Source organism: Carettochelys insculpta, chromosome 15 (assembly GCF_033958435.1).
Source record: "Carettochelys insculpta isolate YL-2023 chromosome 15, ASM3395843v1, whole genome shotgun sequence".
Taxonomy (NCBI): domain Eukaryota; kingdom Metazoa; phylum Chordata; order Testudines; family Carettochelyidae; genus Carettochelys; species Carettochelys insculpta.
The window spans coordinates 2,479,874-2,497,176 of NC_134151.1; the positions used below are offsets into that span (position 1 = coordinate 2,479,874).

Genomic DNA, 17,303 nt, shown 5'->3' on the forward strand with positions numbered 1-17,303 from the left:
AACCAGTGCTTTGGGGATTCTACAGCCACCCCCTGGGACCCTGCCCTAAATCAGAGCAACCCCTGGAGCTAGTCGTGCTGCCTGCCGGGAGCTCAGAATGTGGGCAGTGCCCAGGTGGTGCAAAACCAGCCTCGTCCTGCACCCAGGGGGTGCTTCCTGGCAGGCTCAGCAGAGTCTGGGAATGTTACATTCAAAACAGCAAGAAAACCATTCAGGGGGAGGTGGGAAAGGCCAGGCTGGCTCAGACTCATGGTCCAGTCTCCCGTCTCAGGCAACAGCTGGAAAACCTCAGCAGAAGGTGCAAGTGCTACCTACACACAGATGTGTGGTTTGCTGTCCCACGCAGTGGCACCCAGAGCACTTTGCAGAGCAAGAATGAGTGTCCCTTACAGCCAAAGCTGGGAGCCAGCGGGCCTGTAGCTCAAACTATAGAGGCACCTGCATTGAGCTCCGGAGATCCCACGTTTGTGCCTGCGTGCAGGTGGTTACACAAGCACCGAAGAGAAGTACCATCTGCTCAACCCAGGACTAGGGCTAACCGCACGTGCCTGGAACCAGAGCTTTTCTCTTCCATGCAATGCTGTCCTGTTAGCAGTGACTGCTGAAACTCTGAATCACTGTTTTCCAGGGACTCCTCCAAGCCCCATTCCAACCTCGCTACATTCTCGGCTGCCACATCGTCCTCTGACTTTGAGTTGTATGTTCTAGTTTTGCACCAAGCGAGAGAGTCCCCCTCGCAGCTTCCAATTCACCACTTTTTAGCCTCATTCAATGTCCTTTGAGAGGGGCCAGGAAAAGCTCCCTTCTGTCTTTCCCAGGCCATCAAGGATTTTAGATACTTGTATCACAGCCTCCCTTCCTGGCTCCCCTCTAAGGTGCAGTCCCCACCTTTGCAAACTCCTCACGGGAGAGTCTTCCAAGCCCCTCAGTGTGCTCATTGCTATTTTCTGAATCCCCTCTAATTTGGCAATGGCCTTGAGAGCCGGCGTGATCAGAGATGCACATAGGGCCTAGCTGAGGCTCCACTGATGATTTACCATCCCTGGCACAGCATCAGCCCCAAAGAAAGTAGAGACACCAGGGAGGTGAACCAGGTGAGGCATATGGAGGACAGCAGCTTGCAGGATGAACCCTGAGATCTCCTGTAACCTCTCTCAATCCCTGAGAAGACAACAGCAGGAGAGGTCCCACTGCTAACAGGAAGGGCAAGTGCTAGGGGAAGAGAGAGTCCACCCCATACCAGGAAGGGAAGGTGGAAGGAATGGCTACTATCGCACACAAACATGGCCATACTGAGTTAGACCAATAGCCCAGTATCCCGTCTGTGGATAGTGCCAGTGCCAGGTGCTCTGGAGAGAATGAGTAGATCATTGAGCGATCCATCCTCTTGATGACCAGGTCCAGCCGTTAGGGGTTTAGTGACATTCTTGGCTTTTGGCCTTCACAACATCCCATGGCAACAAGTTCCACCAACCGGCTGCGTTGTGGGACAAAGTGTTTCCTTGTGTTTCTTTGAAACTTGTTGCTTGTTAATTTCATTGGGTGCCCCCTGTTTCTTGTGTTATGTGGAGGTGCAAACGATGCTTCCTTATTCACCGTCTCCAACCATCCAGGATTCATATCCATCTTTAGTCAACAGTTTTCCAGGATGAACCACTCTGGGCTGACAAGTATCACAGAGGGAGCTATGTTAGTCTGTATCTTCAAAAACAACAACAAGTCCTGTGGCACCTTAGAGAAGAACAGACATTTTGGAGCATCAGCTTTTGTGGGCAAAGACCCGCTTCGTCTGAGGAAGCAGGTCTCTTCCCACGAAAGCTTATGCTTCAAAACATCAGGGGCTCCTTTACCTGCACATCTACTAATATAATATGTGCCAGCAGTGCCCCACGGCAATTTACATTGGCCAAACTGGACAGTCTCTCTGTAAAAGAATAAATGGGCATAAATCAGACATCAGGAGTGGTGATTGGGGGAACACTTCAATCTCCCTGGACACTCAGTAGCAGATTTAAGGGGAGCAGTCCTGAAACTAAGAAACTTCAGAAATCAAATGGAGAGAGAAATCTCTGAGCTGCAATTTATTAGCAAATTTGACTCCATTAACCAAGGATTAAACAGAGACTGGGAGTGGCTTGCAGCTTACAAAGGCAGCTTCTCTGCCCTGGGTGTTAAGCTCTCCTCATTAGACTCTGACTATGGCTCATATCCCCCATCTGATCTGACTTGTTTTTGCCTCTTTTGATAAGTGCTATTGATACTGGGCCATTTCCACCTTGCTGAATAGACCTTCTCAGCTCTGGCCACCCCCTTACTGGGACCCCCCCTCTTTAAACACCCCTCTGAAGCCCCCCCCAATGCATCTGATGAAGTGGGTCTTTGCCCACGAACGCTGATGCTCCAAAATATCTGTTACTCTATAAGGTGCCCCAGGACTTCTTGTAGTTCTCGGAGCTGCAGACGAACAGGGCTCCCCCTCTGGCACTTGTTCCTCTACAAGGTGCCCCAGGACTCCCGGCTGGTTTTGAAGACACAGACTAACTCGCCCCCCCCGCAATACTTGTCCTCAGATGGAAAGTGCTTAACACCCCCCCCACACACACACACTTCTGCGGCCCTCGCTGCCTTCTCCAGGCTCAAGGTCACTTGTTTCCAATGGGGCAGCCGCTTGGCTCCCGAGCCCGCCCCGCCCGCTCTCCCCACCCGCTCGTGGCCTAACTCCCCTCCTCCGCCCCGGCCTTGCGGATCCCCCGCCTGGCACCAGCGCCCTCCCCGCCAGGGGCCCTGAGTCCCCCTCCCAGGCCGGCCGCAGATCCCGCCCGGCTCCGCCCGCTGCCCCGGCCGCGGGGGCGGGGTGCCAGCAGCCTGGCCCCACCCCCCTGCCTCTACCCCTGGCGGCCGGGCCCGGGCAGAGCAGAGCACCGCGCTCCCGCGGCGAGCGGACCACGTGTGCGCCCGGCGAGTCCAGCGGCGCCCCAGGCGAGCTCGGCGGGGAGCGACATGAAGCGGCTGCTCGTGGCTCTCGGCGTCCTGCTGGCTGCAGGTGAGGAGCGGGCCACGCTGGTTCCCCGCCCGCTGCCCGCGCTGCGGGTGTGCGGCGCCGGAGGCCGGGCCGGGCCGGGCCGCCCGGGGTGCTCGGCGCTGTCCGCTCAGCAGCTGCGCTCTCTGTCCGCAGGGTGTTCCGCGGCCGCGCCCGGCGCCGCGCTGGAGATACTGCGGGGGCCGGGATCCCCCGAGGCCAGCGGCGGCCGCTCCATCGCCCGGCTGCTGCGGAGCGGGCCGGGGCCGGGGCCGGAGGAGCAGCGCCCCGCGGACGGCAGCGGTGTCTCGGCGGAGGAGCTTTTCGTGGAGATGCCGAGAGGTGCGTGCGCGGGCCGGGTCCCTGGGGGGCCGCCGGGCGGGAGATCCGGGGCTCTCCGGCGTCCCCTGGGTAAGGGCCGGGGCCGGGGCCCAGGCTGCGGGGGAGCCCCGGGGAGCAGCCGCGGAGTCCCGCGCAGCCGGGCGCTAAACTTGCGGCGTGTGGCGGGGGGCGCTTCAGGGGAGCGGAGCGGAGCACGTGGCTCGCCAGGGGCCGGGCGCCGCGCTTGGGAGCCCGCCGGCGGCGGAGCGGGGTGGGCCCCGGGCGAGCCCCCTGCGGTTGTGCCTGACGTGTGCAGAGCCCGGCCGGCGGGGGAGGGGAACCGGGCTGTGCCCAGGGAAACTCCTGCCTGCTTTGCTTTGCCTGCGCCAGTGCCCGGGCCCCGGCTCCCCGGCGGGAGCGCCCCGCGCTGCCCCCTACCTGCTGCTTACCCGGCCGGCACCAGCCCCTTGCCACCCGGGGTGGGGTCCTGTAACCCTTCTGCTGGCCACGTCCTCGCCCCTCTCCTGGGTAAGTTCCCCAGCCCTGAAGAGCTGCACAGAGTCCAAGGCCAGAAGGGAGCATTGGGGTCATCTTCTAGTCGGCTCTGTGCGCCGCAGGCCAGAGACCTGTCCCCGAACCATGCCTAGAGCGGGACTTGGAGGAAAGCGCCTGGTCTGGATGAGAGCGGATGTACTTGCCCCCAGGCAGACTTGAACCTGGGGCCTCTGCAGCTTGAGCTAAAGGCCAGATGGCTCCTGGCGGAGGACACACCTTCTGTCTCGGTGAAGCCGGCTGGGTACCACTACATGGGACAGCGAACCACACCTAGGTGTGTGGGTTACATGGCCCCCCGCAGGGCTCTATGGAAGTGGCTTAGACCCCCCATGTCATTCGGTAGACAAAGGAGATCAGTTCCCCAGGTGTTCTGCGCCCCCTCCCCGAAATCTATCAGATTTGGCATTCCCTATTTGCTTGTCCCCAAAAGCCCACCCCTTTAGCTCTCTGTATTACATCAGCTGGGATCTCCCCTGTGGATGCAGTCAGTTGAGATTATTGCATGCCACCCTTTCTGCGGTGGTCAGCACCTGTGAGTCACTCCTCACTGCCCACACACCTCATACCAACCGGGGCTTAGTCACTGAGCTGGGGGGCCACCTTTGGTGTGCTGAGCGCTCTGGTTTCTTGGGGCAAAGCTCTGGCACTGTTGAATGCAGTGGGAGTGGGGGCGGTAGCTTGGGCATGGCCAGGATTTGACCCAGGGACAAATTCCAACCTGGTGTTACTGATGTCACTGCACTGATGTCACTCGCCTGGTGCCCACGCACCCCCCACCCCTCGCCTGTTGGGCTCTGTGGTATTTGTTCCCTTTCCGGTCTTGTCATGGTTCCTCTCCATCTGTGATGTGCAGCACCAGGGGCTGGGGAGACTCATCCTCTTTCTCCCTCCCGGGCCTCCCCACTACCTTTAACTCTCTCTCTCTCCTCCCTACCTGCCTGTTCTCTGTTGTGCTGAACCCCTGCTGGCCAGAGGGGGCGCCAGGCCTGGGAGACAGCCTCTCTCCAAGGACTCTATCCCACCGCTGGTTCTCACAGTCCTCCCCACTCACACCCACCCTCCCTGAGATGCCCTTTGCCATTTGGCCACATGTCTTCTGGTCCTTTTGGGGTGGGGGGGAGTTCCTCTTTCCTAAGGCCACCGTGAGCGCTTGGAAGGGTGAGGGGGGACTTGCCCTAGCATGGGTGAGCTGACAGGCCTCTGAGGCATCAGCTCTGAGAAGAGGCTCAGTGAAGAGCGAAACACTTGCATGTGATCCTAGAACTCCAGGGAGCTGTGGCCACCAGCTCTCGCCTCCCCCATGCTCCCTAGGGCACTGCTTCTCAGGGGGCCCTGAAAAGCAGCCAGTGATTGCAAGGGTGAAGGTGTATTAACGTCTAAAACAGAGTTCATCCAGCTCCCTGCACGCCCTTGTCCTCCGTCAGCTTCTCGACACGCACGCAGCACCGAATGACGTCGGCTGAGCGTCGCCTCTCTTAGCTAGGGCAGACTAAGGGGCTCGTGAAACTGTTAGAGGACGGGTGGCCAGAGTGGATGTGCTGAGACAGCTTTCCAGGGGGCCACCAGGTCTTCCTGGGCCTGGAAGCCCCTCCTTTAAACCCTGGCTTTCCTGAAGCCCTGAGCTGCCGTGGCACTCGAACCCAGGGAAGGGAGCTGTCCCTGAACGGCTGCAGACAGTGCTCTCTGTGCTCAGAGGTCTGTGCCATCCTTTCCTGCTCTTGGCTTGTCCTACCCCCTTCCCACTTCTGCTGCCTGTCAGGCTGCTGCTGAGCCCTGCTACTGAGAGGGGAGCGCCAGGCCTGTCAGACTCTGTCCCACACCTGCAGGCTTCCCTGGATTTCTGCCCTGCTAACAAAGGGATCAGAGGTGCAAGGTCCTGGGGGCGGCTGGCAGCTGGAGGCGAGCAAGGAAATGTGAAGGCACCATGGTGGGGTTAGGAGTGTCTTTCCCTCTTCCCCGCGATAGTGACCCTCTGGCCCGCAAGTCCCCGTGCCTGCAGCCGGGAGATAAGCTAGCGGCACTGTCATCAGACACATGCCGTTCCTGTGTGTTTTGGTGCCTCTCTCGGCTCCTTCGTGAAGTGGGAATTTGCACAGCTCCTGCAATGCTCTGGGGAGCTCCCACTTTTGTTTCTCTGACCCTGGTGGAGGCTGAACCACATGCGGGAGCATATTGGAACCTGGCTCATAATCATAGAAATGTGGGGCTGGAAGGGACCTCAGTCACTGAGTGAGGACCAAGGAAACCCAGACCGTCCCTGACAGGCGTTTGTCCAGCCTGGTTCTAAAAACCTCCCGTGATGGAGACTCCACCGCTGCCCTGGAAAGTGCCATGCCCAGAACCGGGTGCGGTCGTCTGGCTGAGTGGGACGACTCCTTCCCTCTTCTGACGTCCAACATGTCTGTTAATACAGACCAAAATCATATTAGCCTCTTTTGCAACTGCATCATCCTGTTGATTGCTACATGTCCGGTGGTGTCTGGGGCTGTCCCCAGTTTCAGAGAGGACTCTTGCTTCCTCCAGGCCTGGCTGGGGGGACGTAGCAGATTATGACATGATTTTCTAGCCCTGAAAGCCGGCGTCACGTTGCAGCGTGATGTTTGGATGCAGAGTGACAGTGGCACCAGGCAAAGATTCCTTAGCTGTGTCACTGACACCACCACAGATTCCCGAGCCAGTGAGGCATGCTGAATGCGTCCTACATGGCATTAGCTTTGTACGCTCCCCCTGAAGTCCCGCAGAATTCATGGTGCTCAGCACCTGGGAGGATCAAGCTCTTTGCAATTTACCTTGCACAGTGAGAACGGCCTGCTCAGAGTCACTTTAAATCTGTGGGGAGCCTTGGGATTCCCTAGTGCTCTGGTTGACCTCAGATTTATTCGCAAGCAGGGCTGGGGGACGGGGGCGGGGGAGAAGGTGTTTGACTTTAAAAACTTTTTCAGCTGGAATCAAAAAATGACAGATTTCCTGAGAACGTTTGCATCTCCATCAGCTTGTTTTCAGAAGACCTACATTTGGGTCCCAAAGTGTTCCCCGTAAAGCCACATGCATCCTGTGTGCAAGCCCCAGGAAAATGAGCTTGATTAGAACCGAGAATAGCCTCTTACTAAAAATCAGGCTGATCAGAGAAATAAAGGGTAGAAAAAGACTTAATTAGCAATCTTCTGTGTTCCGTGGAAACCAGTGCATACAATAGCAAAATGGGAGCCATGCATTTTCCTGGTTTTTGTCTCTGAAGTTGCATTAACTTGTTCCATTATCTCCATTAGGAATAATAAATGCCATGAGATTGGTTGGAATCTGCACAAATGGTGAACCCCCTGGCTGGGGGCAGATAGCTTTTCAGCGATGCTAGCACAGAGGCAGATGTCTGACAAAACGCTGTGTCGGCTTCGGTCAAGTTAACTGCTGTTGTTCTTTTAAAATTGTCTTCCAGTTGCCTTCTTGTCCAATCCAGAAAGTCCAGTTACTCCCAGAAAAGAAGGGAATGGGAAGAAAAGAAGGAAGGGGAAAGGCCAGGGGAAGAAGAGAGACCCCTGTCTGCGAAAGTACAAGGACTTCTGTATTCATGGAGAATGCAAATACATTAGAAGGGAGAAAACACCATCTTGCATGTAAGTTAGCAGCCTATCTCTGTCCTGGGGAAACCTTAGTCATTGTTCCTTGAATTCTCTAAACCACACACAGGAAGAATGCGGGAGATATTTTTAGTTCATATTCATAGAGCCTTGTGCAGATACAAAATTTCTGATCTGTGATCTGCAAACACAGTGAACAAGATAGCTGCGGATGTGCAGAGCTCTGACTCTGTGAGGGGACCAGTCATGTGCGCCATGTGCTTTGTGGGGTTTTGTGTTGCCTCGACACCCTGTGATCGACCCTGGACTCTGCTGGGTCTTGTTAAAGGAGATGCCATTCTGGACCTGGGCCTTTATCACCGTTAGCAGCCTTCCATTGAATTGCCCCATGGTCTGATAATTGGGGATGCCTCAGGAAACTCTGTGGGGCCTGAGTTTAGCCTTCAGGAAGTCAATATGGCACAACTTCCTTTTGTTGTGTGTTTGTCTGTCATAGGGCACTTGGTAGCCCATTGCAGTCACACCTTTGGAAATGGGCACTGACTTTAGGAACCTGTTTCAGAAGTGCTGCTCCTCTTCGCATCTCCAGCTGAGGCCCAGAGGAGCTGAGATGTTCTGCACCTGAAAGTCAGGTTCTGGGAGAAGGGGGTTGAGCCCTTCCGAAAATCTGGCCGCAGACATCTCAAGTTGGGCACCCAGCCAGAGAGGTGCCTAAACTCAGGAGCATGTTCAAGAGTGGCCACAATCTCCAGGGGCCCATATACCTCACGTCCCACATGTATCATTCAGGTAGCAGCTCTGCTGATGGTCAGAGGGGATAAATGAAGAGTCATGTTAAACTGAGAAGCTGGAAGGACCCACTTGGCCCTGGGAGGCTCTGACTAGGCGGAGAGATGGCATGTTCTTCTCACCCTAGGAACTCACTCTTGAATAATGTCTTCAAAGCACAAGACTTAAATCTGCATCAGGCTCAGGTCACAGCCACACGATCTAGCAGTGAGAGCTGGTAAGCTAGGGAGTAGTTTCCCAAAGCGAGGTGGTGGAAGCCCTGAAGCATACACTGTGAGGCAGGATTTTGTACTGGCTGGGGGGGAGATGGGGTGGATGTGACTGTGTTCACCCCTCTCTGCTTCCTGGGGTTCTCTTTGTTAAGATGCTCTGTGAAGCATGGAGATATACGTATCATATCTCAGAGCCAGACAGCACCTTGAAAGGTCAGTGAGTCTTGTCCACTGCATGACCTTTCACAATTCCTGACACTTTTTGAGAATATAACCTGCCCCAGAACCATGAAAGGCCCTCTCAAGGCTTGAGCTCGCAGCCCTAGGTTTACAAGGCCAATGCCCTAACCACTGAGCTATCCCTCCCTGCTCTTTGTTGTGAGTGCTTCAAATTCTCCTTCTGCGCTAGAGTTCATGGTCACAGAATCTTAGGGCTGGAAGGGACCTCAGGAGGTCATCTAGTCCAGCCCCCTGCTACAAGCAGGATCAACCCCTACTAAGTCATCCCAGCCAGGACCTTGTCCAGCCAGGACTTAAAACCCTCTAGGGATGGAGTATCCACCACCTCTCTAGGCAACGCATTCCACTGCTTCACCACCCGCCTGGTGAAGTAGTTTTTCCTAATATCTAACCTACACCTCCCCCTCTTCAACTTCAGACCATTGCTCCTTGTTCTGCCATCTGACACCACTGAGAACAGTTTCTCACCCTCTGTTTTAGAGCTCCCCGTCAGGAAGTTGAAGGCTGCTATTAAATCACCTCTAAGTCTTCTCTTCTGTAAACTAAACAAGCACAAATCCCTCAGCCTCTCCTCATAGGTCTTGTGCTCCAGACCCTTAATCATTTTTGTTGCCCTTCGCTGAACCTGCTCCAGCAAATCCACATCCTTTTTATACTGGGCGGTCACTTGGGCTTGCCTGGCACTACCTCACCATGGAGATGCAGTGGATTGTCTTCTCTATCACTGGTCTCTCTCTTCAGAGCTCTCTGCAGGGCCGTTATCCTAGACTGTCTAGTGCAGGGTTCTGCTATTCTGCAGCTGTGTGGAGCTTGAGGGCTGGAAAGGGGAAATAAATCTCTTACCCGCCTCATCAAATGAGACAGGCCTGTCTGCCTCCAACTCATTGCACTGGTGCAAATCTTGTGAGTGGAAGGAGAATTTGGTGTCTGATTGTCTTCAGCTCTGGCTACTTCAACAGTTTGAAAGACACGGTGCATGGCAGCCTGCCAGGGGCGCACTGGGGCTGCTTCCTGGGGCTGCTGTTAATGAATCATTCTTTGCCTCTCCTGGGTGCCTTCCTCTGAGGAGCTGGCAACTCTTTCAGAAGCCAGTGGGCTCCCTCTGCCCTCATCGTCAGGGAGTCTGGGGTATCCGTTGCCCACGCCCACTGCACAAGGGGGACGGCTGACGCCAGTGAGAGTTTGTTGCAAGGTGGGTGCTGGCCCGCTGCAGAATGGCTTGAACCTCACAGCCCCTTTCTCGTCCACCTCCCCCGAATGCTGACCCGATGGTGCAGAGTTTTGGCCCCAGCTGAGGTGGGCAGCATCCAAGCCAGAGGCTGTGGGAGGCTTTGTCTTCTGTAACCAGTCCCCTCACCTACCCTTGCCTGGCCATGGGTCTTGCCGAGCCTTGGCTCATGTCAGGTGTGGCTGCCTGGCCCTTGGAAACGTGGGGCCCTCGAGATCAGCGGGTGCTCGTGTGAGCCTCTGAGCCTCTGAGTTCTCAGCCCTGAAGCTGCAGCTGGGGAATTCCTAACGCCGCATGAGCAGCCGCCTCCTGAAACATGACGCTCACTCCCACCAGCATGGGAGCGGCTTCTGCTGCCAGAGTCCTGAGCTCCTCACAGCCCAGGCTGCTGCTGAGCTCGATGACCCCTCTTTGCAGCAGCGCTTCGGGGATGGAGTCTCGGTGGCCAGGCATCAGGCTGAACCCCTGAGGGACCCTGCTGGAGATGCTCTTCCTTGACTGGTGTATCTGGTGGTGACCAGGCCTTGGGGCAGTTCAGGAAGGAGGGGTGTGGTGGGTGAAGCTTCACTCCTCCAGGCCCCTGCACCCGGAGGCAAACTCTACCAATCAGAAGGTCCAGTGCCCATGGACTAGGTTCCCTAGCAGCTCTCTCCTGCCTCAGTTTCCCCTACCCCACCCCAACATGAGCAGAGGCTCCACGTTGGCTCACCAAGGCCACCGCTTGTGCCTTTAAATAAGACCTAAAGGAGTCCAAGGTTCTTGGGTGTGGTGGCTGGTATCCAGCACCCCCCGTAGAGGTTCCTTTGCCTGCTGCGTTTGTTGGGAGGAGAGGCCGATGTCACACGTCGTGGTGTACCCTGAAGGCACCAGCAGCACCTACTTCTGCAGAGGGCTGGGAGGTTGCTGTGGTTCTGGCTTTGGTGTAACCTGAGCATTGGAGGGCGAAGCTGACACTGACACTGACACGTGGCGTGTGCTGGATTTAATGGGGCTCGTTCTAAACATGGGACACTTGATCTTGATGTCTGGAATGTGCCCACATGTTTGGCAGGAGGCTCTGCCCTCTCTGGGCCTTGGCCAGGGGCCAGGCTCGGGGGCAGGGGAGTATATTAAGTTGTTTACGTGATTCTCCTTTGACTGGCTGCAAGGGGCATGTGGGTAATTAGCCTCCTGGCTCTGATGCTGATCTTATTTCTGCTACATGAATAATTACCTGGCCAAGGCGGCTCATGTCTCACGAGCATTCCTGTGCTCCGGTTTGAGAAAGGTCCCCATTCAGATCTCTTTCCTCTGCCAGACCTGTTCTGGGCTTCCTTAAATGGGACTTCCGAGCTCTGGGAGCTGCAGAGGGCTGTCTGAGAGCTGAGCTCTGAGGCCCAGCAGTGCTGATAGAATCGCTGCACAGAGGTTGATGCTGAGTTTAGTTCCTATTTGAATGGCCTCCACTCAGCCGGTGTCTAAGGGGATCTGGGGTGACTCTGATCCTCGGGGTTAGGGTGGATGAGGCCCCCATCTCTTCAGCCTGCCTCCCTGCTAATCTCACCTCCCCTCACCTGTTCCTAAGCACTGGAGGGCGGAGGGGAGTGAGTACAGTTCAGGGCAGACAAACAGAACTGGGTGGAGCTGGGATCCCCAGCACACATGGGGTAGCTGTTGTGACACTTCTTATGTTACGTAGCACTAAATGATCCCTGTGTCATACTCGCCAGTGAAATGCGGCCAGCTCTGGGGAGGAACATGGGAGCCAAAGGGCGCGCAGCACCCTGCACGGCAGCAGGATGCTTTGGAGCAAGGTCTCTGAAAATGCTATGGGATCTCAAATGTCCCCAGAGATCCTTGGTTTCCGTAGTCCCCTGGGGAAGACTGCAGTGTGACCAGCTGCCTGGAGCCTCGTATATTCAGGCAGAAGGGTGAATCCATTTTCAGGGGACCCAGGCAGTCCAGGGAACCCCATCTTTGGTTCACAGTGGGGATTCCCACCCTGGGCTGTGTAGGGGGCTGGGCTGGGCTGGGGGGGCATTGGAAAGCCATAACGATACTGGGATCTGCCAGGGACACTGGGCCCTGTCCCTGGGCGGAGACGACAGCCCTGCAGAGGTACAGCTGAGGCCAGCAACGCCAGGCCTGAAGGATCGCAGTGCCGAGGGCGTTTGGGCGGAGTCTCCCTGGCAAGGAGGAGGCTGGCTAGTGTCCTGGGAGCCAGGAGAGGGAGGGAGGGAGGTGCCCCGGGACATGGGGTGCGACGGGCCGTCAAACCGTTCCAAAGGCGATCCTGGAGTTCCCTGTTGCTCCTCTCTTTTGAGCTGTCCCCCTTTCCCCCTCCAGATGCCAGCCGGGTTACCACGGCGAGCGATGCCACGGCCTCACGCTGCCAGTGGAAAACCCCTCCACCAGTTACGACCACACCACGGCATTGGCCGTCGTCGCAGTGGTGCTCTCGTCTCTGTGTCTTGTCATCATCGCTGCTTTGCTGCTGCTCAGGTGAGGGGGCGGCGGCGGGGGCTGCCCCACGCCGGTCGTGGGAACGGAGCGCGGGAATCCCAGACCTACCCTGCCGCTCGGCGGAGGCTCCGTGTGATCCCGGTGCAGGAGCTGCACCCGCCTGATCCTTATCCCGGTGTGGGTGAAATGACATCACTGGGGGTGTTCCCGGGGCTCGGGGCCTTTGCGCGTGGGACTCCCTGGCAGTGGCGTTCACACCCGAGGACAGGCTGCGGTTTTCCTCCAGAGATCCAAGATCCCCAGCCGCCTGAGTCTTGCCCCAAGGGAGGGACTGAGACGGAGTGTGGATGGTGTGTCACATGGCCAAGTTGAGACTAGAGCTGGCCCCATATGGCTGCTGGTGCATGGGCTTGGGGCTGTAGCGGGGCCTTGCCAGGGCGGGCTAGTGAACGTCTGTCCGCTTGCGTTCGCAGGTGTCACAAAAGAGGGGTTTATGATGTAGAAAATGAAGAGAAAATTAAGTTGGGAATCACCGGCAACCACTGACGGCACTGGGGGCCTGCAAGGTAAGGCTCCGGCATGGCTCTGGGGCGGGGCGGGGCGGCCTTCCTTCTGCCAGGCTGCAGGTGTCCCTGCTGGGCCAGGCCCCTGGGCAGCATGAGGTGCAGTTAATGGGCATGGCTGTTGATGGGCTGTGCAGCTGTTCCGTCACACCCGGCCAGGCCTGTTCTCTCGCTCACTCTGTCATTGACTAAGGATCTCAATAGCCTGCGCCTGTTGCCTGAGCCCTGATGGGGAACAAGCCCCAATTCTCTGATTCAGGCCTCTGTCCCTGCCATAGATCTAAAGGGAACAGATCACCCTGGGTCCACCTCTGGCTCCCTGCCTGAGGCCAGCTCCGAATCGCTCTGGAGCGTCCAAAGGCCAAGGTTGTCTCGCTCTGCCCAGTCGCTCTCTGGCTAATGCTCCCCTATGCCTCTCCCTTTCCAGCCTGCTCCAGTCCCTGCTCAGAGGGTCCCCACACCCACTCCCTCTGCTCTGCCTCTCTGACCCCAGAGCCACCTGACTCCCTGGCTCACCCCTCTGGTCAGCCACAACTGGGGACTGTGTTTTTCACTTGTTCCTCTCCAGCTCTCTGGGATTCTTTCCCTTCCTCCGACCCCCTGAGTCGTCATCCTTGTTTAAATCACACCCTAAAAAAATCTCTTCCTCTTCACTCCCACTTGTCCTCCTCTTCTTACGCTATCATCCTTCCTTACTCCCTTCCTCAGCCCCTGGGACAGTGCATTCCACTTGGGCCTGGGCTTCTTCCAGTGGTGCACTGGAGATCAAGGCTGTGTTTCACCCTAGAGGTGGCTGCGTGTCAGCGGCAGGCAGGCCCTTGGAAGGGGAAATGCCCCCTCCATTGGTCTGAATGCCGACTTCGGACACGCTTCCAGGTTTAACTCAGGAAAACGTCACATCCCCCTGGTGGGTGAATTCCTACGTGTCGTTCTAGGGCAGGAAAGGGGTGTCTGGGGTTCGGCTGAACTCTGCCGATGGGAGCTCTGGGGTGGGGGTGCCACCTCTGGGAATGCTCTGCCTTGGGGCCCCCAGTGCACCTCCTACACTTCAAGAGTGCTCTGGGATCTGAAATATAGGTGGTTGGATCTGATCCTGGCACCGCTCACATGGGAATTGGTGGGAGCCGCAGGCAATTCATTCCTGAGATGAGACATGATTAATACCTGCCTGTGTCCCTGATCCTGCCAGCTCAGAGTGGCTCCAGTGAGGGAAGGGGGAGCTCAGAATCCTGCACATCCGGATGAATGGCGCCCCTATTCTGGCTCTGATTCAGGAAAGCAATTGAGCACGTGCCCAAGTTTATGGAACTCGGGCATGGTCCCAGGTAGCGTGCCTGGACGTAAGCGTCTGCCTGAATCAGCGCATCGTTGCAGGGTGTCCTGTGAGGATTTGCATCCTCCCCCAACGCACGTTGCCTTGCACAAGGCCCAAGCCACGTGAAATGACCCAGCCTTGTGTTGTGTTTCAGGGATTCAGTGGTGAAGCGTCTCTCCCCTCCGCCCGCCCAGGATCCAGACACAGCAACTTCAGACTCTGTTTACTGGACATGTTGAGAAACCAAAGGGGAGTTTGCTGGAGTGGAAGGGGGCCTCTTTGCAGGGGCAGAAGTTGTGTCAGGGGATTGCGTCACAATGGGCCAACCTGATCTGGAATGGGAGACGACGTTGTCAGGGAAGACACCTTCCTCCCAGATGGTTTCCAGTAAGCAGTGGAATTCCTGGAGGGGTCTCAGCTGAGAGGCTGCTGCTAAGCATGAAGACCTGGAGCTTAGCTTTAGAGCTTTGCTAGGGCCAGGAGAGTAACTCAAACCCACCAAATCTGGATCCTTCAAACGCATGCCGAGGAACTAACTGTGAAAGACTTTGCCTCCGCCGAGATGGACTGCGGCTTTCTTAGCTGGGGCTGCAGAGGGAAATTATTTAACAGGATATTTTTCATGTTAAATTATATATTTATTTTAGATATACTGTACATAGTATTTATTCCGGGGCCAATCCTGAAGTGTGGAGCTCCTCTGCAGGAGGTTTGTCTTGACTTCCCACAGCAGGACTGGCCCTCACTTTTTAAAGAGCAGCCTAATGGTCTAATGACTAATGCTTTGTTACAAGTGCTTAGATGTTACTTAATGATGATCGGAAAAGGAGTCAGAACATTTTAATATGATGGATGTGAAATGAGGTGTCCTTACTAACGAGTGTCCATGCCGTATGCTGGGGAAAAATATGAACAATGTGAGACAAAGACCAGCTTTCTTTGCTTCTTTCTCCCTTCTGGCTAAGACACAGCAGTTAATGGGAAGTTATATGTTTGGGGGCAAATGGTCAGCAAGGTCAGTCCCGTTGTGTCCAAACATTTCCGTTGCTTAAATCCAAACTCATCTGGGGCTTACTTCAGCCTCTGCCGTTGGAAGAAGGAGGAGTTGACTCAAAATCAAAGCCAGGTCAAACACCAGAGGTGCAGGAGACAACCATGTGGGGAACGGTCTCAAGGTAGGCTCTGCTTGGCGATCAGGACCCTTAGGCCGTCTCTTATGGTTGCTCTTCCCTCATGAAGAATCCTATTGTCCCCACATTGAGGTCTTCTGCATGGCAGATTTCAGAGGCTGCAGTGAGCACCTTCCTGTTGTTACGTGCTGTGCTTCCAGAGCTGGTTCAGATGTTACAATCAAAATAAAAATTACCCAAACTCACTTGTGTCTCCTGTTGATTGAGCCCTATGCTGGGAAGCCTCCTGATGCCAGGTGATGATGGACAGACAGGAGCAGGGAGTGTCTAAGAGAGAAAGTGGGCTGGTTTTCCACAGCAAATCTCCTTTGCTCTAGGGGGCTGTCTGGTGGCATTAAGCCACAAGAGCTCCCTTCCAGATTGGAGTGTCTACGTCAGTACACCCCTTTCCACATGTGGGGGCTCAGCTTGGCACTAATCAAGGTTTGTCCTTGGCACTAAATTTGCCAGAACTAGAAAACAATCTGTAAGAGACAACTGGAGGAATTACAGACCTGTCAGCTTCACTTCTGTAACCAGAAAGAAAAGGGAGCAAATAATCAAGTAATCAATTTGCAAACACTTCAAAGATGAGTAATAAGCAGAATGGATTTGTGAAGAACTAATTGTGCCAAATCAACCTAATAGGTTTTTTTTGACAAGGTAACAAACCTTGTGGATGCAGGGAAGTGGTAGGTGTGGTATATCTTGACTTTAGTAAGGCTTTTGAGCCTATCTCGGATGACATTCCCATAATATTACAACCGGGGTGGACCTGCTATAGGTTGGGTGCAAGAGTGGAAAACTGTTCCCAAAGAGTAGATATCAGTGGTTCATGGTCAAGCTGAGAGGAAATATCAAATGTGATACTTCCCGGCCTGGTTCTGTTCCATATCTTCATCAATTATTTAGATAAGGGCATACAGAGGACACTCAGAGTTTGAGAACAACAAGCCAGAAGGGGCTGCAAGTGCTTTGGAGGGTAGGGTTAAAATTCCAAATGAGCTGCAAATACTGGGAAAATGGTCAGACACGAATAGGAAGTAAGTCAGTAAGAAGAAGCATGACGTACTGCATAAAAGAAGGAACAATCAGTTGTACATGCACAAAATGGGAACTGACTGCCTAGGTAGGAGTGCTGCAGAAAAGGATCTGGGGTCATGGGGGAATCACAAGCCCTCAGCGTGAAGCAGCAGAGAAAAGCAAGCGTTCTGGGATTTATTAGCAGTAGCGTAAGCTGGACGTGACAGCGTGTCTTCCATGCCACACAGCACTGATTAGGCCCCAACTGGAGTGTTGTGTCCAGCTCAGGGTACCACATTGCAGGAAACATGTGGACAAATCAGAAAGTCCAGAGAAGAGCAAGAAAAATTATTTAAGCTCTAGAAAATACGACCTGTGAGAGAAGATAATAAAAACAGGTTTTTCTGAGTCTGGAGAAGACTGAGGAGGGGCCATAACTTTGTTTTCAAGTATATAAAAGGTTGTTATGAGCAAGAGGAAGAAAAATTGTTCTCTTTAATCTCTGAGGACAGGACAAGGAACAGTGGGTGGACTTCATGACCTCTCGAGTCCCTTCCTGTTCTACGAGTCAAGGATTTACTAGCCCTTAAAAGCATTTGCACCGGTCATGCAAAGGCTCACTTCTGCAGCTCATGACATATCTGTCCTTGCAATCACATTATGCTGATTGCCATCTAGCTGCTGCTTCTGCTTCAAGACAAGATCCTTGCAGCTGATCTCTCACTAAACGCTAACATGTTTATGCCCATGGCAGGTTTGGCGGGAGTGTGACGCGATAGTGCAATCTCAAGCAGTTCTCAAGAACCACTAAAATCAGGTCAGAAGCAAAGTTGGCGGCAGGAGGGGGGA

General features: G+C 55.0%; 1 protein-coding gene across 1 annotated transcript; it reads left to right on the top strand.

Annotated features, from left to right (window-relative positions):
• The first annotated feature begins 2,884 nt into the window (after positions 1-2,884).
• On the top strand, positions 2,885-15,637 carry HBEGF (heparin binding EGF like growth factor). Its single transcript, XM_075009868.1, has 6 exons — positions 2,885-3,043; positions 3,176-3,361; positions 7,332-7,509; positions 12,268-12,423; positions 12,858-12,950; positions 14,417-15,637. The coding sequence occupies exons 1-5, from the start codon at positions 3,001-3,003 to the stop codon at positions 12,928-12,930; spliced, it is 636 nt and encodes a 211-aa protein (XP_074865969.1). The 5' UTR covers positions 2,885-3,000; the 3' UTR covers positions 12,931-12,950; positions 14,417-15,637.
• The last annotated feature ends 1,666 nt before the right edge of the window (positions 15,638-17,303 follow it).

Bases quoted from the DNA above. Each gene is read 5' to 3' on its own strand.
- HBEGF (XM_075009868.1), top strand. From the start codon at position 3,001: ATGAAGCGGCTGCTCGTGGCTCTCGGCGTCCTGCTGGCTGCAG. The intron at 3,044-3,175 runs GTGAGGAGCGGG...CTCTGTCCGCAG, and splicing joins CGGCGTCCTGCTGGCTGCAG to GGTGTTCCGCGGCCGCGCCC. The intron at 12,424-12,857 runs GTGAGGGGGCGG...TTGCGTTCGCAG, and splicing joins GCTGCTTTGCTGCTGCTCAG to GTGTCACAAAAGAGGGGTTT.